General features: G+C 36.6%; 2 protein-coding genes across 2 annotated transcripts; both read left to right on the top strand.

Annotated features, from left to right (window-relative positions):
* Positions 1–9,356: 9,356 nt before the first annotated feature.
* OR9K1 (olfactory receptor family 9 subfamily K member 1) lies at positions 9,357–10,298 on the top strand. The gene has a single exon (NM_001388854.1). The coding sequence runs from the start codon at positions 9,357–9,359 to the stop codon at positions 10,296–10,298; it is 942 nt and encodes a 313-aa protein (NP_001375783.1).
* Positions 10,299–21,796: 11,498 nt separating this feature from the next.
* Positions 21,797–22,735, top strand: OR6C75D (olfactory receptor family 6 subfamily C member 75D). The gene has a single exon (NM_001388754.1). It carries the CDS (start codon positions 21,797–21,799, stop codon positions 22,733–22,735), a length of 939 nt encoding a protein of 312 aa, NP_001375683.1.
* The last annotated feature ends 411 nt before the right edge of the window (positions 22,736–23,146 follow it).

Raw genomic sequence — 23,146 nt, forward strand, 5'->3', positions numbered from 1 at the left:
ACTCCTGGTTTCAGCTCAGGTCATGGTCTCCTGGGTCATGGGCTCTGTGCTCAGTGGGGAGCCTGCTTGGGGATTTGCTCCCTCTGCCACAACCCCACTCGCTCTTGCTCTCTCTCTGAAATAAATAAATATTTAAAAGCAAAGAAAAAGAGTTTATAAAACATGAGCAAACAGATTGCAAAATAAAAAGAATGTTATGATCCAGGCAAAGATGTACAGAACTGCTCAGGATTTCTGGAGAGTTCTGGCTCCAGAAGCAAACCCTGGCTACAACCGCAGTTTGCTGCCATCTCGTGGGCGCTTCAGTTAAATCTAAAGAATGTGGGTCCTGTGATAGCATGAAACTTCTAGAACAATGGGTAATTGAGCAAAGTATTTTTCAGTTGCAGATTTACCCTCCTATCCAAAAGCAGAGCATTCTTATAAAACCTCTCCTAAGCCCAAATAGCATAAATCAAAGAAGCAATTAACATCAATTGATATGTAACATATATATATAATTTTTTACCATTCTCAGACCCAAAAAATAACCTCTCAGATTTTTCTAATACCTTATGATACTTTATTTTGTGCATCTTGCTAACAGATGCACAAAATAAACTCAGATGAAGCACAGATGCTCACAGACAAGTTAAAGTTATGGTGGCTTGATGCTGAGATGCCGAGTGTAGTTCCCCGGGAAGGAGCTTGGCTGTGCCTCTAGAATGGTTTGCTGCAAAAGAAACACTGAATGCTATTTTCAGTTTTCACCTTTTTTTCATTAAAGGAAAATTCTTTTTGGATATATTTTGTTTAGTGTAGTGAAAACATTTGCTAATTCAGTTCCTTCATAAAAGCAAATTGGCTTAACAAAAACTTTCAAAAAGCACCAAATGTCTGTATTGATTGTTCTGAGTAAGGGAGATTGGTTGGAAATAACTGGAAATGGGCAAGGTCACCCTATACCTTGGTCAGAGTAAGTCCAGTTCTGTTTTATTTTCCTAGTCAAATTAAATTTCTTTTCAAATCTGCTTAAAAAGCAGGAAAGCAGTTATTTTAGGGCAGGTTTTTTGTTTTTGTTTGTTTGTTTGTTTGTTTTGTTTTGTTTTTTAATTATCACTTTACCTAAGGGTCTCCCTAGGTATGGTCAATTTTGCATATGCATTGCTTTTCATCAAACATTGAAGAGTCACTAATGGCAACAAAACCTAAATTTCCTACAGATAAAAATGATGAAGTGCCTGCACCAGCTGTATGATGTTTAGGGACGAAAGTTATCATTTTCATTCTTTTTTCTTTCTTTTTTCTTTTTTTTTTTTTTTTTAGAATAGCTTCATTCTCTGAAGGCCATATTCTGTTAGCAGTTGCTTCTCTTGGTTCTCAGCATTTTCTATTTCATCCATGAGAAAAAAACTTGACATATATATGACCAGTTAAATTGTGGCAACAGAACCAAGGTAATATAATGGGGAAAGGGCAGTCCTTTCAATAAATGGTGTTCGGGAAACTGGACTTCCACATGCAGAAGATTGAAATTGTGCCATTATTTTACACAATACAGAAAAACTAACTTGAACATAAGACCAGAAATTCTAAAGCTCCGAGAAGAAAACACATGCAGTAAGTTCCTTCGCATTGATCTCAGTGTTGATTTTCTGCATTTGAAAGCAAAGACGTGAAAAGCAGAAATAAACAAGTGGAACTGCAACAATCTAAAAAGCTTCTGCACAGCAAAAGAAGTCATTAACAAAATGAAAAGGCAACTTACTGATTGGAACAAAATATTTGCAGATCATCTATAAGATGCTCATATCCAAAATATGTAAAAGTAAAAGAACATACAGTTCAATAGTAAAAGAATAATTCAATTTAAAAAAATAGGAAGAGGATCTGAATACATAATTTCCAAAGATGGAAATACAGATGACCTACAGGTGCATGAAAAGTTGCACAATATTGCTAATCATCAGGGAGATGTAAATCAAAACCACAACGAGGGCACCTAGGTGGCTCAGTCTATTAAGCATCTGTCTTTGACTCAGGTTGTGATCCGGGTCTTGGGATTGAGCCCTGTGTCAGGCTCCCTGCTTGATGGAGAGTCTGCTTCTCCATCTCCCTCCACCTGCCACTCCCCTTGCTTGTGTTCTCTCTCTCTCTCTCTCCCTCTGTCAAATAAATAAATTAAATCTTAAAAAAAAAGCCAACACAACAAGATATTACCTCATACCTGTTAGAATGTTAAAGTGTCTATTACCAAACAGACAATAAATAATGTGTTGGCAGGCATGTGGAGCAAGGGAACTCTTGAGCATTGATGGTGAGAATGTAAATTGGTGCACCCAGTATGAAAAACAGTATGGAGGTTCTTCAAAAAATCAAAAGTAGATTTTTCATATGATCTAGTAATTCCACTTCTGAATATTTATTTGAAGAATACAAAAACACTAACTTGAAAAAATATATACATCATCACGTACATTGTAGCATTATTTCCTATAGCCAAGATGTGGAAACAACCTAAGTGTCTTTCAATGGATGAATGGATAAGGAAAATTTGTATAAACATATGAAAATTTTACCTATGTATAAATATATAAAAATATGTAAATATATTATATATATAATGGAATATTACTCAGTCATTAAAAAAATGGAATTTTGCCATTTGCAGCAACATGGTTGGATCTTGAGGGTATTACGCTAAGTGAAATAAGTCAGACAGAGAAAGATAAATACCATATAATATCAATTACATGTGAAATCTTTAAAAAACAACTCAAAAATACACAGAAAAGATTGATGGTTGATAGAGGTGGGGTACAAGTAGTTGGCAAGATGGATGAAAATGGCTTAAACCTACAGAATTCCAGTTATATAATAAATAATTCCTGGGGATATAAGGCACAGCATATTGACTATAGTTAATAATATCGTATATTTGAAAGTTACCAAGAGAATGATCTTAACATTTCTCATCGCAAAAGAAAAAAATTTGTAATCCTCTATGTTGATGGAATTGAACTAGAGTTACTGTGGTGATCACTTTCTAATACATACACATTAAATTATTACATTGTGCACCTACAACTAATATAATGTACATAAAATATATTATAGTTAAAAATGTGATTACAAGAAATTTAAAAAAATCTGCAGTGATCAAAATCGCTATAATAATTCTGTGATTGAACTAAATACGATTTGCTCTGGAAGTCTTCAAGGTGGGAAAGTCTCTTGCAATGTAAGTAAAATAAGATCCCCCGTGTTAGATGTTGAATTAATTGATAAAATTATAGACAACCTAATGTCATGTTTTGTTTTGTCATACATTGGCATCCACAGAGTCCTCATGCTTTTTGGAAGAAATTTGAAAAAGTCCAAGTCAAATTAATTCATATTTTCAGTTAAAAGAAAATATTCACTCAATTCTTAATTTCCTTTTAACAAAATTATAAATATATGCATCTCTGTCGTTCCTTGGAGCAGTCTGAATGAACAGCCCCTCTCCCAGGTTCTGGGATCAACTCTGCAACTCTTTTGAACAATAAGATGTTCTCCACAGAGAGAACCAGCAGAGAATTCTGGGTCAAATGATTATCTCCCCAGAGACAAAGAGGTCTTCAATGACCGTGGATGATTTGACTGGATCAAGATTATAAGACTCTCCAAGACAGTGTTTGACTTTATTCATTATCTTTTGTTTCTGACAATTAAACATCACAGAGTATTTGTAAATAGGTGACAGTAGGGTTCCTAATGGGTGTAGCCTTCCTGGGCATATGGAGGAGAGGTTCCTCAAAAAAAGGTATTTCAACACTCCCTAAAGAAAACACGCCTCCTTTTTTTTTTTTTTTTTTTTTTTTTTTTTTGGTGAGCCATCTCTTTCATCTAATGCATCTCAGCAGAAAAGTTTACTTCAATACAATTGTACCATGTAGATAATGTACATAATGCAGTGCTGACTTTTTAGAGAGGGAAGACCTTTATTTTTATTTTTATTTTTTTTTGAGGGAAGACCTTTAAATCTTGGCAAGTAAAAATGGGACATATTTACTTATTTTTATTTTTTTTAAATTTTAATTCCAGTGTAGTTAACATACAGTATATATTAGTTTCCGATGTCCCATACAGTTATTCAACAGTTCCATATACTACTTAGTGCTTGTCAAGAAGAATGTACTATTAGTTCCTTTCACCTATTTCACCCATCCCTCTACCCACCACCCCTCTGGTAACCACCTATTTGTTCTCTCTAGTTAACTGTGCTTTTTGGTTTGTCTTTTTCCTCCTCTTTGGTTTGTTTGTTTCTTAAATTCCATGTGTAAGTTAAATCATATGTTATTTGTCTTTCTCTGACTGGCTCATTTCACTTAGCATAATACTCCCTACATCTGTCCATGTTGTTGCAAGTGGCAAGACTTCATTCTTTTTTATGGCTGAATAATATTCCATGGTATATAAATACCACATCTTCTTTATCCATTCATCTGTTCATAGACACTTGGGCTACTACCGTAATTTGGCCATTATAAATAATGCTGCAATAAACTTGGGGTGCATGTATCCCTTTGAATTAGTGTTTTTGTATTTTTTTTGGTAAATACCCACTAGTGCAATTATTGGATCATAGAGTAGTTATATTTTTTGAGGAAGCTCCATACTATCTTCTACAGTGACTGTACCAGTTTGCATTCCTGCAACAGTACACAAGGATTTCTTTTTCTCCACATCCTTGCCAACACTTGCTATTTTTTGCGTTTTTTTATTTTAGCCATTCTGTCAAGAGTGAGGTGATTTCTCATTGTGGTTTTGATTTGCATTGCCCTGATGATGAGTGATGTTGAGCATCTTTTTATGTGTCTGTTGGCCATTTGTATGTTCTATTTGGAGAAATGTCTGTCCACATCTTCTGCCCATTTTTAAATTGAATTATTTGGGGTTAATTTTGTTTGTGTGTGTTGAGTTTCATAAGTTCTTTATACTTTGAATATAATCCTTGATTGAATACATCATTTGCAAATATTTTCTCCCATGCAATACCCACTTTTAGTTTTGGTGGTTGTTTCCTTCACTGTGCAGAAGGTTTTTATTTTGATGTATATGAATAGTTTTTTGTTTGTTTGTTTGTTTTTGTTTGCCTTGCCTCAGGAGACATGACTAGAAGGATTTTGCTGTGACCAATATCAGAGAAATAAATACCTGTGTTCTCTTCTAGATTTTATTGGTTTCAAGTCTCACACTTCGGTTCTTAGTCTAGAAAGTGGGAAATACTTAAAAAGTAGGACAAACATTATATGTTCTCATTCATTTGGGGAATATAAATAATAGTGAAAGGGAAAATAAGGGAAGGGAGAAGAAATGTGTGGGAAATATCAGAAAGGGAGACAGAACATAAAGACTGCTAACTCTGGGAAACGAACTAGGGGTGGTAGAAGGGGAGGAGGGCGGGGGGTGGGAGTGAATGGGTGACGGGCACTGGGTGTTATTCTGTATGTTAGTAAATTGAACACCAATAAAAAAAAATAAATAAAAAAAAAAAAGAAAAAAAAAAAGTAAAGATTTAAGAAAGTCTTAAAAATCAGCTAATTAATAATCTTAATTTCCTATACAAACCTCTTTTGCTATGTAATATAACATAACCATGGATGTGGCACTAGAGAGCAAAGTTTTGGGGGCCAAAATGCTTACTACAGTTCAGTTCTTGTACCAGAGAAGACATCATGTTTGACAGGTTTCCACACAAGCTTCTAGGAAGAGCGGGTAGCAGTGGCAGCGTAGTTATTGGATCTCTCTAAATATCCACACGAAAACAGAGAGATATCTAGAGAGAAAAACCAAATCTCATGGACAGTTTTACCACAAATTTAGATGAAAATGCACTACTACAAATCTCCAAGTACAAGAAAGTGAGAACAAACCACCAACAGTCTCAAGACCTGGATGTTATTAGCCACTGTGGAGGACAAAGCAAATCAACAATGGGGTTTCTAAATATACAACAGCAGAGAAAAAAATAAAAATATCCAGCAGATATCCATTAGAAAGTGTGGCAGACCAGTTTGAGAACAGGAGCTGAAACAGGGCGAAGTTCTCCCCATTAGAATGGGTAGTGTATACCAGGGACCTAGACCTACTTATTAGTACTCTTGATTATTGATATTAATTATGAATACACTGGTAACATCATCTGTAATGTATTTTATTCAGTTGGGAGTCATTTAGCAGAGAGTAAGATCTGATGAGAAAATAGGGACAATGAACCCAGACAATACAATACTATGAGCTGTCACGTAAAAGCATCAGTGGATAAATTCTGTGTGACTGAAAAAGGCAAAAATTAAACTGAGGAACGGAAATTATGTAAAATATATTATCTTAATCTTAAAACAAGTTTTTTTTCTAATAAGAATATATGAAAAGAGATCTAGAGTTAAGTCAAGGTGAGTAATAAGAGTAAATATAATCTATTCTTTTTGTCTCTTCTATGTGGGCCTCATGGGATGGACGTGCAGCCTGCCATTGTTATCATCCCATAATTGACTTATTCTTACTTCTTTCTGAGGGACTCCTTTCTACCCAATCCATGCTGTAATTACCTGAAATGCTTGCAGTAGAGCTAACTAAGGGCACCAGGACTCCTCTGCCACGTTCCCCAGGCCATCAGGGACTCCTTTATTCACTGGTGATTTTGTCTTTGCCTTGCTTAAATTCCCATTCGCTGTCATCTGCCTCAGTCCAAGGACTGTGAGAAACCCTAGTGCAGGAGAGGCATGCTCATGCGGGGTGGCTCTACAGCTTCAGGGGCATTTTCTCTTCAGTTTCTACAGAGAAACATTCACTGGGCTGGAGGAGACCTCATTAGATCCCTCTTCCATCCTCTTGTCTCTCCAAAGGTACAAAATTACAGGGGATATTCAGGCAGAAACACTACTAAGGAGACAAAAAGATACCCTGAAGTGAAGAAAAGGGTATTATTAATCCACAAGCAGAACCTAAAACAGATTAAAATTGTGTATTTCAAAGCAAGATTTTATGTCTTGTGTGAAATATCAATTTTAAAAAATGTTAAATTTTGGTGTCGTCTTTAATTTTCTTTGTATGATTTTATGAATTTTTTTGCATTTCTAGAATTAAGCACAATAGCTTTGGTATCCTTGCATCTACCATTAGAGAATTATCCAAGAAAAGTAAAGAAAGGCATATTCAGGTAAGAGATAAGATAAATTAATGTTTATTTTAGTCAAATAATTAGCCATTCATGAGTATGTCTGTGTGCCTTCATGCATAAAAATTATTTTCTGATTGGTGAAATTTATTTGTTACAAATTATAACAAGAAGTGAGTATGCACCTCAAAAAAAATCGTATCCTTTTTCCTGAAGGGCAAATCATGACACACTGGTTATTTCACAATAAAAAGGTAAGCAAAGAAGAAAATGCAATGCACTCATACTCTGGGAAGAAAGTCCTTTCTGACAGTTGCGTATTCCCATATATTGGCTGGCGTACCGTAGGTGATCCGTAGTGTTCAGTGGCTTAATGAATACACATTATTCTCAAAAATGATAATGATCTGGGGTATCCCTGGGTGGTTCAGCGGCTTAGCGCCTGCCTTCAGCCCAGGGCGTGATCCTGGGGACCTGAGATCAAGTCCCACATCCAGCTCCCTGCATGGAGCCTGCTTCTCCCTTTGCCTTTGTCTCTGCCTCTCTGTCTCTGTGTGTCTTTCATGAATAAATAAATAAAATCTTTAAAAAATTGATAATGATCTCAAAACAATAATTTCCTGTCATGCCAACCGGCTGATATAGTTTCAGACAATATAATTGGTTAATAGCAATGGGAACTGTAAATAAAGCAGAGGAGATTTTCTGCTAAAATACTGCCAGATATCCAGTTGTATGATGTGAATGTGGTAGCTTTGACAAGGCTTCTTACTTTCTCTAAAATCTCTTTTTGTCTCTTCCATTACTTACCTAATATCTGATGTCTGATGCCTGAAACCCTCCCCCCGCCGTTAAATCTTTATTCCTTTAAACCTAGTTTTACAACAATACTTATAACAATATCCTTACACAAGTTAACATGGACACTTAGTGCTCATCTCAAAAATAGATTTAATTAAGATTATATCAGCGGATTGCGGTTTGTCACGGGAGCAGTGGCGTGAAAAAGAGGTCTAAGGATACTTTTACTGCACCGTTGCCAGTTTTTTCTTCTTGTGCACTAAAGTGCTAACATTTTTAGGAAAGTTAATATGTGGTGAGGAGGAGGAAGATGGGCTGAGAGCAGTAGGAGCTGAGGGACTAGGGCAGGGGATGAGGAAGAGAGACACATGCCTGAGGGACAATGAGAGCAGAATATGGTGACTCTGTCATACATGCCAAACCCAAAAGGAGTACTTTTTAGGTCCTTTGGTGCTTTGAGAAGCCACACTAGCTGTCCCCTCTGTTGGATGATTTAAATCACAAATGATTTTAAAATCTGAAATACAGAAATAGCTGTCACTGCATTGAAGAAAACAGTTTTGAAAGTTATAGAAAAAATCAGACTATAAAACTCTGTGACAGATTCAAAATAATTGTTTTGAAAATTTTAATGTTTATGGATATCTCTCAAAATAGAGACATTATAAAATAACTTTTCCACATCTATGTCAATACATTGCTTTGAACTTTCTTTTTCCATTTGCACAGACGTTTAAAATCAAATTGTCCCTTTGACAGATTTGTACAGAGACATGTAGAATTCATGGTAGCCTGTCGGAACTTTCTTTGTTGGACAAGGTGATGATGCGTTCTGTTTTTCAAGGTTTTTACTTTGGATACCAAACCAAATCTCTAGGTAACCTAAACTCTGACAGACTATTTAAATATTACCGTCTTTTGGGGTCTAATGCCTATTCATGGCATTTTAAATCAGTCTTTAATTAGAATTGGAAGCATTATCAAGAATAAAATGAATTTGAAATTATAAATTGAAGATGAGATTGAGTACTATTCACCTCTAAAACCTTCAGACATATTAAACTTACCCTGAAAATTGAGTGAAGAGCTAAACAGGTATAAGGGAATGATGCTTTATGCGAAGCTGTCACATGTGCTATAATGGGAAGGGCACTGGATTTGGGGAGTCACATTAGAAAACTATGGGTTAGGTAACTTACAGGTTATGTGCTGATGGGCAATCACAACATGCCCTAGATTTAGCTTCTATAAAGGGTATTGCAAGTCATACCCAACACAGTTGGACAGCAAGGTGCCAATAACAAATTCCAACTTCCAAATTCCAAGAGAAAAAGGATATTTTATGACACCAGGAAGTAGGTGAAAAGTTCAAATTTTAACCTTGTCTTGTACCTCTTAGCAGGTTCTTGTCATGAACGACAAGGGAGCGGGCAACTACTCAGATGTAACTGACTTCACTCTTGTAGGCTTCAGGGTCCGTCCAGAGCTCCACATTCTCCTCTTCCTCCTATTCCTGCTGGTCTATAGCATGGTCCTTTTGGGGAACTTTAGTATGATTGGCATCATTGTGACTGACTCCCAGCTGAACACACCAATGTATTTCTTTCTAGGCAATCTCTCCTTCATTGACCTCTCCTACTCCACTATTATTGCCCCGAAAGCCATGGTCAACTTCCTGTCTGAGAAAAATACTGTCTCCTTTTTGGGGTGTGCTACCCAGCTCTTCTTTTTTACCTTCTTTATTGTAACAGAAGGTTTCATCCTGGCAGTCATGGCCTATGACCGCTTCATCGCCATCTGCAATCCTCTTCTTTATAGTATCCACATGTCAAGACACCTTTGCGCTCAGCTGGTGACTGGCTCCTATCTCTGTGGCTGGGTCAGTTCCATCATCCAAGTCAGCACAACATTCTCAGTGTCTTTCTGTGCTTCCCGAGTCATTGATCACTTCTACTGTGATTCTTACCAAATTGAGAAGATCTCCTGTTCCAATCTCTCTGTAAACAAGATGATATCTCTTTGTTTGGCTGCCTTCATCATTTTGCCTACGATAGTTGTTATTGTCGTGTCTTACATGTACATTGTGACCACAGTCCTGAGGATTCCCTCCAGTGAAGGGAGAAAGAAAGCCTTCTCCACCTGCAGCTCCCATTTGGGAGTGGTAAGTTTGCTGTACGGGACAGTCTCCTTTGTGTATCTCACACCTCCAAGCAATCCTGAACTTCGTAAAGTGGCTTCGGTGTTTTACATATTGGTCACGCCCATGTTAAACCCTCTGATCTACTCTCTAAGAAACAAAGATGTCAAACAAGCATTGGGGAAAATCCTGTGGAAGAAAACCACTTTATATTAATTCCATTTTCTTATGACTTTCCCATTAATGGGCTCATTGATAATTTCATCCTGATTTGCTTTTACCATGGTGTCAAGTTTGAGTCAGTGAAGGATCCTTTAAGTTGCCCATCCCACAGATGACTGAATGGTTTTCATGGAAGGAGTAGTAGCAATCCTTCACTCTTTCCTAAGAGCAGTGTTAGATCTTCAGCATCAATGAAATTTGAAGCCTTTCTATTAACACATTATACTCTCCACTCGTTGTAGGTAAACTTTTTGATAGTGAGGGTAGTAGGGAAAGGAGGATTAAATTTTATTATTATTTTCCTTTGGACCTACTTAAATGTTGGGCAGAAAAATTGCTTTGGTAGGATGTTAATCTTAGAATATATAATTTCTTATGATTACAGGAAGTGTCACCCCAAAGCAGGATGATTTCTGAGTTGTAATAAATTATTTTTTTTTATATATCTGTTCACAGGGACCTAATTTGGGGCCCATAATTCTTGATTAGAAATGATGGTGGAAGAGGTTGTTTGTTTTTTATGCTGTCATGAATTTAGCTGAACAAATCATTGTTGTTTATATCCGATTGTATTTATTTTTAATATTGTTCTTTATGATCATATCAAAAAGTTGGAGAAAGACATTTCATATCCAATGTTCTAAAAACTGGGCACCCTAATCTAAAAAGAGAACATCTTTAGTACTGATATTCTATCTTGAGGAGACAAATATTGCATTGAATGCTTCAAATCACATTTGCCAGTTTGTACTGGATAATTTTCTTCTTTGTTAATTGCTGTTCACATGTACAAAGGTTTTATTTAGTTTGTATTTGATATATAATTATATGTGATCATTTTGTTTTCATAATATTTGTTGAATTGGTGTTGTAATTATAATGAAGTTATTTACATTTGGAGAGTAATATCTTTGTTGTCATGTAGCTATCTATAATTTTTAAATTTAGGTTGTGCTTTCAAATGTAAATTGTAGGTAATTCTAATCTCCAAATATGAAAAATCAACAGAAAAGTTTTCTGAAAACAAATAAGGGTTCACTCCTATGGTGTACCTTTCGTTTGTGTATTATGAGGTAAAAGTGTAATGTTGATGGGAAGATGCAGAAGGCGGAAGTGAAGGTTCTTGTAAAAGATGTGCTGTTTAACGTGTGTTGCCTACTTCTACAATCTCAAAATATATCAATATAGCAATCAATTCTGAAAAATCCCAATGATCTAATAGAGCACACAATTTGTGAGGTTGGAAAAGGAGGGGAGCAAAATATGCAGCAGGATGGGGAATGGTAGTCAAGTACTCTGGTATATAACCTACTATTAATCAAAATAAGTTTCTCTTTTAACTTCTTACAGAATCAACTTAGAAAAACTCCTTTAGCAAAGACTATTTTGATATTTTTCTTACAGGACAAAGTGTTTTTTGTACCATTCCAAATGTGGTCTAGAATTAAAAAAAATAGATTTTCTTTCCTCAATACCGATGTCTCAAATAAATTATTTCCTATATTTCACCATTTTCTGCACTCCAGCTCCAATCATTCCTCTTAATTTGTTTGAGTGTATAGTAGTCCCCTCCTTATTCATGGTTTCACTTTCCATGGTTTTGGATACCTGTGGTCGATTGTGGTCCAGAAGCAGATGATCCTCCTCCTAACACAGCACCAGAAGATGAGTAATAGCCTAGCATTATATCCCAATGCCTATGTCATTCACCTCACTTCCTTTCATCCCATGGGCATTTTATCACCTCACATCATTGCAAGAAGAAGGGTGAGTACAGGATAATAAATGGTTAGAGAGAGAGAGAGCACATTCATAAAACTTTTATTACACTATAACCTTTTTTAACTACAAAAAATAACTCTGAGGAGGGGATTTGATAGGATGAGCACTGGGTGTTAATTTATATGCGGGCAAATAGTATTTAAATGTATATATTATATATATACATATATATATTACAAAAAATGGAATGTTCAAAATGGATTGGTACACCTATAAAATACCTTAAATCCAAAAACTTGATAATACTAAATATTGGTGAGATTGTAGAGCAATAGGAACTCTCATTTATCACTCATGAGGATGGAAAAGAGTATAGCAGACACCCTGGCAGCACCTTATTAATTAAAGTAGACAAATTGTATAAATCAGCATTTGTGCTCCTTGGTATCTACCCAGCTGATTTGAAAACTTGTGTTCACATGAAATTCAAGGGATATTTGGTGGTGGAACTAATCTTAATAGTATTACTGTGGTGGATCCTTGGCACTATGCATCTGTCAGAGCCCGTAGACCTTCAAGACACAAATAATGAATACTCACATATTCACATTTTTAAAACTTAGGAAGTCAGGGGATACATGGAAGAAATGGAGGCTGTGGTCACAGAATCACACTGCATTACAAATATACGACATAATTTTAATGAAGAGAATGAAGAGAAAGCTGCTGGCCTAAGTAACTTTAAAAAACAGCTTTCTGGCTGGAAAATAGAAAAATAAATACACAAGGAACAGCGCATAGACACTGCACTCTGGTTGGTAATGTCGTTTCTCAGCGAGAGATAGGGTTACAGTCATGAAGCTTGAGTGGGTACATCCTGGAAGGAACAAGAAAATGCATGGCCAGTGGTGGCCACCGTCACATTTCTCACTGTTGAAATAGGAGGTTACAAACCAGCAAAGGAGACCGCGAGGATGAATCATGTGATACAGGATTAGAGTTGGGGACATTGGTATGAACTCATCTTTAGCATTGATGCAGATGAGCAGATGCAGAGATAATGACAGATTTTATGTAAACACACGTGTGTGGGGGTCGTTTGTTGAGAGTCTAGAGGCAATGACACCTCAGTAGCAACCAATACACCTAGCAACGTGATTCTGGTTTCTGATCACATTCTCCAGCCAAAGGAAGCAGGTTGATTGCACAAATGGCTGATGCTAGGGTTGCGCAGGGGACATTCAAGATGATTGTGAAGAATCTTCCAGTGTCAGACAGTAGGGGAGTCCTTAAAACATAAAGAAAAACATTGAGCATTTTGAAAGGACACAGGCATCAAATTGAAAGAGGTCCAATAACCCAAGGTGGAAGCATTTGAGCATAAAATAAAGAACATGGTATTCTATGATAACTCAAAATGTAAGATACATATCAAGTCCACCATACATAATAATTTGAGAAATAAAGAAATCAGAGGAGACAAATTTTCTGTACAGAATAATTCCCAATAATCTATGTAGATACCTTCCAACCTCAAGAGAGTGGGCTTAGCCGCCCGAGTCTGAGATGCCCTAGGTGAAGTGCTGGCAGAGGGTTACGGAAGCTATGAAGATACTTTGATAATGAAGGAACCTGGAAAACACTACCTTGGCCCGATGACCACAGTTTATGTCATCCTGTTGCATCCTGTTGATAGTATGAATTTGCTGGTATGGGGTGACAAAAAGGCCCCTTTTTCTCTGTGATTTTTCTTCTCAGAACCCACACTCCATTTAAGGACTTTATCCCTTGAGTTTCTTTGGTTTCTACCCAATTATACAGCTGCTTCTCTAGTCTTTTGATCCACTCAGTTTAGGGGGATAAAAGCATCAAAGGAAGCCAAATGGAAGGACATTCTGTCAAATACTTGATCAGGGTTCCTCAAAACATAAGGTCATCCAAACAAGACCATTGTGAGGAAATTGTCTGAGTCAAGAGATGCCTGGGAGAGATGAGAATTAATGCTGTATCCTGGATAGAATCCTGGAAGAGCAGAAGGACATGTAGAGGAAAAAATGTCTGTGAAATCTGAATTAAGTGTGGAGTTTAGTTAGTGGTAATATCCCATCCTCGCTTCCTTGGTTGTGGCAAATATACCGTAGGGATGCAGGGTGCTAACAATGTAGGAAGCTTGACAACGGATATGTAGTAGTGCTCTGTACTCTCTTTGTTGTTTTTTTCTGTAAATATAGAACTACCATAAAAGAAAAAGTTTATTTCAATAATGAGGGGCTCCTGTCTGGCTAAGTCAGTAGGCATGCAACTTGTGATTTGGGGGTTGTGAGTTCAAGCCCCAAATTCAGAATAGAGCTTATGGATTAGATAGAGAGATGATAGATAGATAAATGTAATAAACATATCCTTAGGAAGGGGAAATTAACACCAGGCATATTAGATTAAAAAAATATCAGTACAGCCCTCTACTTTGAGAGCCAACCCCAACATACCTCTTCTGAAGCATGTATTTCTGCTTCTGACACCCAGCAATCAATCTCGGGACTGTCAAAATCAAAAACAAAATAAAAACCCTCCAACTCTATCTTAAAAAGAGAAAAATATTATGCACTTCCTGCATTCAGAACGAAGTCAGAATTTTTGGATGATATCTACATGTTTCTGTAATTGCATTAGGCTCCTACCTTGACATATTAGCGTCTGTGGAATAGATGGTAAATTTAACTGCCATTTACAGATACGGTGAATAGAAGGAAAAATGAAGAGGAAAGAAGATATATGGCACAACAAATAATGAAAATTAGTAATTTAAAAAAAGATTTTATGTAGCTGAGAGAGAGAGAGAGAGAGAGCGCATGAATGGGGGGAAGGGCAGAGGGAGAGGGAGAAGCAGACTCCCCGCTGAGCAGGAAGCCTGACCTGGAGCTGGATCCCAGGACCCTGGGTCATGACCTGAGCCTAAGGCAGATGCTTATAGTTTTCCAGAGTTGGAACGATAGATTCAGTTTTCTAAGGAAGACCTGAAATGGTGATATTTAAACTTTCTCCATTCCTCATTTTAATTTTCATAATTAAAATTTTTTATTGGGATCCCTGGGTGACTCAGCGGATTAGCACCTGCCTTCGGCCCAAGGCCTGATCCTGGAGACCCGGAACTGAGTCCCAGGTCGGGCTTCCTGCATGGAGCCTACTTCTCCCTCTGCCTACGTCTGTGCCCCTCTCTGTCTCTCTGTCTCTCATGAATAAATAAATAAAATTTTTAAAAAACTTTTTTATTACTTGAAAATTACTACAAGATTCATCCTTTTTCCCTATTTTTTTTTACTACTACATACACTAGCTATGCAAGTTTGAAGGCTCTCTTCCCCAAGTTAAATCCCATACAAGGTGGAAGCTTCATATCGATGATTCTGAACCAAATGAGCAGATGAGGTCGTATCCTACTATATAGCTGAAGAACTTAATCAAAATTTGTGCTTTGGGAAAAGCTTATTATATGTCTTCATGGGAGTCTGACTTCAGATATTTTCAGGAAAAACAGGTAGAATTTTTTTATTACTTTTGAATCCGTTATAGTCGTGTCATAGAAAATGAAAGATAAAAAATAGTGTAACTAAAAGATAAAATTAATAAATAGTTAATAATTAAATTTGAAACCTGTCTCTGGGGGCACATGGATGGCTCCATCAGTCAAGCAGCCGACTTTTGTTTTCTGCTCAGGTCACGGCCTTGGGGTCATAATATTGAGCCCCGCATTGGGCTCTGCACTTGGCATGGGGTCTGCTTAGGGTCTTTCCCTCTTCCTCTCCTTCCCCCTCTGCTCCTCACTCCACTCATGTGTGCCGTCTCTATTAAATAAATAATTAAATAAATAATCTTTAAAAACCTGTCTCTGATTATGTTACATAACTTCACTTCAAAGAAAAAATATTTATACAGATATTCGGAAACATTCTTTTAATGCAGACTCAATCTATAGTAGACATCAAACAATCCAAGTTTTTCTTATAATGTCGTGACTTCTCTCAGCTTCTTAGGAGCATTCCCAACATCACCAGCAGCGCTTAATGTGCATTCATGCACATATTTATTCGGGGTTTATGGTACTGCACCAAAAACGATGAGAACTACTCAAGAACTGCGAGATTTCACTTTTTTGGGTGATAAGCAATTTCCAGGATAGACGAACAACTCCCACTGAGATATTAGGGTCCCATGGCCTTTTAAGCAGTTACAACTGGAGCTCAACACAATAGCAACAGGAGGTGGCAAGGAACGTTATCAGAGCCCAGTATGACGTACAGTGATATAGAGTATGATCCACAGTTCATCTTACACAATTGGGATTTAATACTGCATCATTACATCGGCTTACATTCCCCTCCATTTTAAGTGGTGCCACTATAGTCTGCAAGTGTTTGTGTAAGTTTTGGTAAATTTTAACATTTTAAAAATGTTCTTATATAAATTCCAAGTTAATATGTAGTGTAATATTAGTTCCAGGTGTACAGTATAGTGTTTCAACACTTCCATACCTCACCCGGTGCTCATCACAACAAATACACTCCTTCATCTCCTATTTAATCACTTATTTAATCCATTCTCTACCCATCTCCATTCTAACTCAGTCAGAGAAAGACAAATACCAAATGATTTCACTCCTGTGGACAAAACAAATGAGCAAAGGGAAAAATTTTAACTTTTTACAGTATATCTGTGTATCTTTAACAATAGTAAATGATAGAATAGTGTCTACATATATTATATGCATTCATGACGTACCTAATGTTTTCTTTTTTTATATATTTATAAGCTACAGTATTTCTACATTATTGCAAATTATTGCAATTCTCCAAAATAATTTTCAATGTGTTTTTTTAAAAAAATCTGCATGCAAATGGAATTGTTCAGTTGAAACCCATGCTATCAAGGGTCAGCTGTATTCGTTTGGGGTACTTTACTGGTTTGCATAGTGCCCATCAAAAATTCATGTCCATTGGAAACCGATAGATAAACCTCATGTAGAAATGGGATATTTGCAGGTGTTATTAAAGAGCAGAGTACACTACCAATAAGCATCTTTGGCATAAGGATTATTTTGAGCTGGATACTTTAGAAATGGCAGAAAACTCAGTAGAGTTCATCTTTCGTAAGACATTGACATTTATAAGGGAAATCTAGATTAGCGATGGTGTCTCTGTACCTCTCTGTACCAGGAAGTGGAGGATGACCAGAGCTCTACAAAAATTTTATCAAAGGAGAAGGTAGCAACTTCAGTCTGCATCACAACCATACCCTCTGCACTGTGCTTCTCCTTATAACTTCCTATAACTGGGTCCTCCCCATCCCACATCTTCCTATGACAGTAGCTGAAGAAGTTTTCTAAGATAGTGAGGTAGTGGCCTTGGGCCATTTTGGGGAGTTCCTCAGACTTCCTGGATCTCTTCCATGTACACAGGAGGTATACATGTTATTAAACTTATTTTTCTTTTGAGGGCGCCTCTTGTGGCTCAGGAGGTTAAACATCCCACCCTTGATTTCACCTCAGGTCATGATCTCAGGGTCTTGAGATCCAGCCGCATGTGGGGCTATAGCTGCATGCTGGGCATGGAGCCAGCTTGAGGTTCTCTCTCTCTCCCTGTCTCTGTGACCCTCCCTTCTGATCCCCGCATGCGTGCACACGAGCTTTTTAAAAAGCAACAACAACATAAACCCAAAAAACTTGTTTGTTTTTCTCTTGTTAATCTGTCTTTTATTATAGAAGATGGTCTCACTCAAAAAACCCAGAAAAGTAGAGGGAAAATTTTCTTTCCTTCTCTACATAATCAAATTAGGATGATGTCGGATACATTAAACCAATTTTTCCTGCATCTATGTTAAATAACAGGTTCACTGTAATGTATTATTTTAACTAATATTTTGGCCTACACACAAACATCAGATAAATAGAATTGCAAAAATGTTTGTAATGAAACATGAATATGTTTATGGCACCTTATTCAAATTATAGAGTTTTATCAGGAATAGATTAATACACTGTTAATTTAAAATAGCTGCTCTGTTTTAACAGTCTCCCTCTGCGACTCTGCATTAGGTTGTCATGTACCTTGAGAAACTTCATGACTCCCCCCAAAAAAACAGTAAAAATATCTCAAAATCTTTGTTCAGATAGTATCTATCATTTTCAGGTCATTAAATAATCCTAAATTTCATTTAATCTAATCTATTTATATGTCTTATGTAATTCCCTGATTAAGTAGCAACTAAATATAAGTCTCAAATAATGAATGTAAAAGGGTATAATACGTGTCATTTCAGATCAATGCAGTGAGAAATAAGATGATACAGATGGGAAGGGTGGGATATTGCTTCAGTTGGACATGAAATAAAGAATCTGCAATTTCAAAAATAAATCTCACATTTTTCTGCAAGTGAAAATCATGCAAAAAAATTGTCTTTATCATCTCTGTATTCTCAGAACCTGAGTTTGAACCCAACACATAACACGCACCTAAAAAGTAGTTAATATGGGACACGTGGGTGGCTTAGTGATTGAGCATCTGCCCTCAACTCAGGTCATAATCCCAGGATCCTTGGGGACCTTGGGAGAACCTCCACACAGGAAGCCTGCTTCTCCCTCTGCCTCTGTCTCTGCCTCTCTTTGTGTCTCTCATGAATAAAAAATAAAATCTTTTTTTAAGAAATATAAAAAATAAAGTGTACTTATTGAAGAAAATAAAATTTTTAAAAAATAAAGTAATTATTTTATGAATAATGGTAATAATTCTAATCATGATCAAGATTACTATATCATCATTCAGTAGAAAAATGTGAAACCATAAAGACAAGCCTCACATCTCTTATGGTGTAGAATGATGGAGACCTCAGCCTCAGTCTATATCATCATGGTGAATTCTTAATATTTTCCCTAAGATTGGAGAAACACCCACTGATCACAACTTGGTCTGTTGCCCTCAGAAATTGCTAACCCCTATTACCCCGTTACTAAGTTTCTTCTTGTGAATTTACAAAATATTAGAAAAGTGTAAATGATTCTAGGAGCACTTGGGTGGCCAGTAGTTGAGCATCTGCCTTCAGCCCAGGTCATGACCCCGGGTCCTGGATCGAGTCCCACTGGGTCCCCACAGGGAGCCTGCTTCTCCCTCTGCCTGTGTCTCTGCCTCTCTCTGTGTCTCCCATGAACGAATAAGTAAAATCCCCAAAGAAAAAGTTTAAATGATTCTATATATTTTTCTGTTCTAATTTCAGGCCAATCTCACCTAAGTATTCTATTCTAAACTGTGTACTACTTTGGGCCATAGTTTAGTGCCCGTGTCCTGAGAACACCAGTCACCATAGTACCTTCTGTTTATTCATTCATCTAATCCCCCTGAGTCCATTGTGAATGGAGCAGATAAAATTAGGCCTAGCCTGAATAACAGCACTAAGATCACATCATTCTGTCCACTAAGCTTGGAAAGACAATATGTTAGCCTTGTTTCAACTATAGCTTATTTCATTTTAAGTATCAATATAATACTTTTTATAAATGACGGCAGCTAGGTTATGCTAGACCTCAGATCCTTAGAGAAATTTGGGCTGATGGACAGTAATGGGCTAATACCCCTTTTATAAGCACAATAGAGGAGCTCTTGGAATTATTTTTTATGATCAATATTTTGGGTATTTGGTTAGAAACATAAAATGACAGAAGAGAAACAGATTGCAAAGTCTTTTGAAAAATCCCAAGCGATAATGTTTAAATAAATCAAGGAAACAACATTGACTAAACCAGGCATATTTACCATAAAAGTAAGTATGTCCTTAACAGTATCTTAGAGCAATATATTTTTTTGCTTTTATACTATATGTTTATGCTTTATATAAATATACACAAATGTGCACAATGCTAAATATGAATAAAATTGAACCACACAATTTATATGGAATATACAAATGAAGAAAAGATTTAAACTACTTCAATCTTTTTGACATTTCTGTTTTTAGACACAGATATTTTGTGATTGATAGAACCACATATTCATGATGTTTTGTTTTCATCTAGATATGCTTAGATACCTTTTAATAGTCATGTAAATATCAATTTCAGGACACAAACTGTATTATTTTTGTGCAAGATTCCAAACAATTTAATTCATATATCTTAACACTGAATAGATATTCTTTATACTTTCGTTTGACACGGTGTGACTTTATACTTAGTAAAGGTTAGCTTCCATCATGTAAGGCAGAAGCCAAAAAGATCCTTATCTGATAGCCACAAAGAGGTAGACACAGATGATGGAAAGTAAGAATCATTCCTGTGGCACTGAGGCAGGTGAAAGATTTTAGTAAGTTCATTAACATCTTAAATTAATTGGCTAATCCTCAGAAAATATTATTCCTTATGAAAGCTGTGAAACTGCTGAAGGATAGAGAAAACAACGGAGACATTTCAGCCTGTCCAGGCTTTCTGGATAAAGTATGTTTAAAATGAGTGAAATGAGTCAATGGGAGAAGGACAAACATTATATGTTCTCATTCATTTGGGGAATATAAATAATAGTGAAAGGGAATAGAAGGGAAGGGAGAAGAAATGGGTAGGAAATATCAGAAAGGGAGACAGAACATAAAGACTCCTAATGAACTAGGGGTGGTGGAAGGGGAGGAAGGCAGGGGGTGGGGGTGAATGGGTGACCGGCACTGAGGGGGGCACTGGACGGGATGAGCACTGGGTGTTATTCTGTATGTTGGCAAATTGAACACCAATAAAAAATAAATTTATTATTTAAAAAAAAGGGAAAAATGGTCTTAGATGAGAGCACATCTAAAGCTTTTATGGAAAGTAATAACATTGAACAGGAAAAACAAACAAATCCTGAACAACACCCAGGGTTTTGTTAAAGCCAAACAGAAAATAAAAAATAATAGTACCTTTGGCCTCCCAAAACGTAGCCTGAATGTTGAACTATTCCCTTTTATCATCCCTCAAGAAAGAAAGGACAATGTGCGAAGAAGTACCTGAGTTATTTGAGAAATAAGGAAGAACATTAAGAGTTTACAAAAACAAAATTAGGACTTCAAATAAAAATACTGCTTTATATAGGAGAATGTCATGATAGGTAAAGAGATAAGTAAAAAAATACATAAGAAAAACATATTAACATCTTAGAAGAGACTATTAGAACAGCTTAGTCATGAACACTAGAACGTCTTAGGGCAGAGCCATGGAATTAGATTAACTGTGTCCGTATACTGTTATCAGGGACACTTTACCGGGTGCGCAAGTGAGTGGTCTCTGTAGATTGCAGAAGTTTGAATAGGGAAATAGAAAGAAATTTTTAGCCAAAGGAGAAAAATAAATAAAAATCTGAAGAGGAAAGCAACAACAAAAAGTACCTTCAAAGAGTATGATGGGATGCTGGGAGCAAGCTCATGGTTTTATTAAAGGAGGTTTGGGTGTCAGAGGTTTTAATCTCCTTTTTCATGCTTTCAGGAATATCCTGAAATATTCAGAAGATAGATGTATAAAGAGATATGTGAAAATAAAACTAAAGAAATATAGAAACAATGAACCAACATATGATACCATAAATAAATTTAGAAGTATTTTGTCTCTTTTTAGTACAAAACCATTTTCCCTTAATGCAAAAGACAGCAATGGTTTTTGAAATGTGTGTGTGCACGCTTGTGTGTGTGCCAGTTTCTTTTCTGTCTCATTTTTTTGCATCTATTTTCAGCTAAAACAGAGAATAGCATCAGAAAGAAGGAAAATCATGAGAAATCACACAAAGGTAACAGAGTTTATTCTTCTCGGGTTGACCGATGACCCAAAGTGGCAGGTTGTACTTTTCATATTTCTCCTGGTCACCTACATGTGCAGTGTGACTGGGAACCTGGTCATTATCTTCCTCACCCTTACGGATCCCCACCTGAAGACTCCAATGTATTTCTTCCTTCGAAACTTCTCATTCCTAGAAATGTCATTCACGTCTGCCACAATTCCCAGATTCCTTGTCACTGTTGTGACGGGAGACAGAACCATTTCCTACAATGACTGTCTGGCTCAGGTATTTTTCGTCATCTTATTGGGGGTGACAGAGTTTTACCTCCTGACCGCCATGTCCTATGACCGCTACGTGGCCATCTGCAAACCTCTGCATTACATGACCATCATGAGCACCAGAGTCTGCATCCTCCTTGTCTTTAGCTCATGGCTTGCAGGATTCCTGGTCATCTTTCCACCTGTAATTCTGATGCTGAAGTTGGATTTCTGTGCCTCCAATATAATCGATCATTTTGTCTGTGACTCTTCACCAATTATACAGCTTTCTTGCACAAACACTCACTTTCTAGAACTCATGGCATTTGTTTTAGCGGTGGTAACGCTTATGGTCACCTTAACCCTAGTTATGCTCTCCTACACACACATCATCCGCACAATTCTGAGAATTCCTTCCACGAGTCAAAGGAAAAAAGCCTTTTCCACGTGTTCCTCCCACATGATAGTAGTCTCCCTCTCTTATGGCAGCTGCATCTTCATGTACATCAAGCCTTCTGCAAAGGAAAGGGTGAGTTTAAACAAAGGCGTAGCTGTGATCATTACCTCAGTGACTCCCCTCCTCAATCCTTTCATATATACCTTAAGAAACCAGCAGGTGAAGCAAGCCTTCAAGAACATGGTCCACAGAATGGTCTTTTCTTCATATAAATGAATGTCATTATGCAAAAATGTATACATACCCCTGAAACCAGAGCGGAATGGAAATCCTTGGATTTTACTACGTAAATTCTTGAAACCCTTCATTTCGTTCTTTCACTTAAACATTCTTCTATATCATTAATGTCTCTTTTTCTTATTAGCTGAAAGTCAGGTCTTATCTATTTTAACTTATATAGAAAATGGCCAGTCTTCACCTGTGTCACTGAAATTTAGATGTCAATAACCTTTATTGTTTCTCATATCAAAGCAAGGTAGCTTATATATTCATACAAATAATCCATATTGCTGTACTATAAGAAGCTTACTTGAAGCCACAGACAAATATAAATTTTATTTTATATGCACTAAGTAAAAATGTGTATTTTAACTAATATCTCTAAAATTTCTCCTTATCACTAAGAAA

This window comes from Canis lupus, chromosome 27 (genome assembly GCF_011100685.1).
Source record: "Canis lupus familiaris isolate Mischka breed German Shepherd chromosome 27, alternate assembly UU_Cfam_GSD_1.0, whole genome shotgun sequence".
NCBI lineage: Eukaryota > Metazoa > Chordata > Mammalia > Carnivora > Canidae > Canis > Canis lupus.

Excerpts from the sequence above, each read along its gene's own strand:
- OR6C75D (NM_001388754.1), top strand. The coding sequence starts at position 21,797 with ATGAGAAATCACACAAAGGTAACAGAGTTTATTCTTCTCGGGTTGACC.
- OR9K1 (NM_001388854.1), top strand. The coding sequence starts at position 9,357 with ATGAACGACAAGGGAGCGGGCAACTACTCAGATGTAACTGACTTCACT.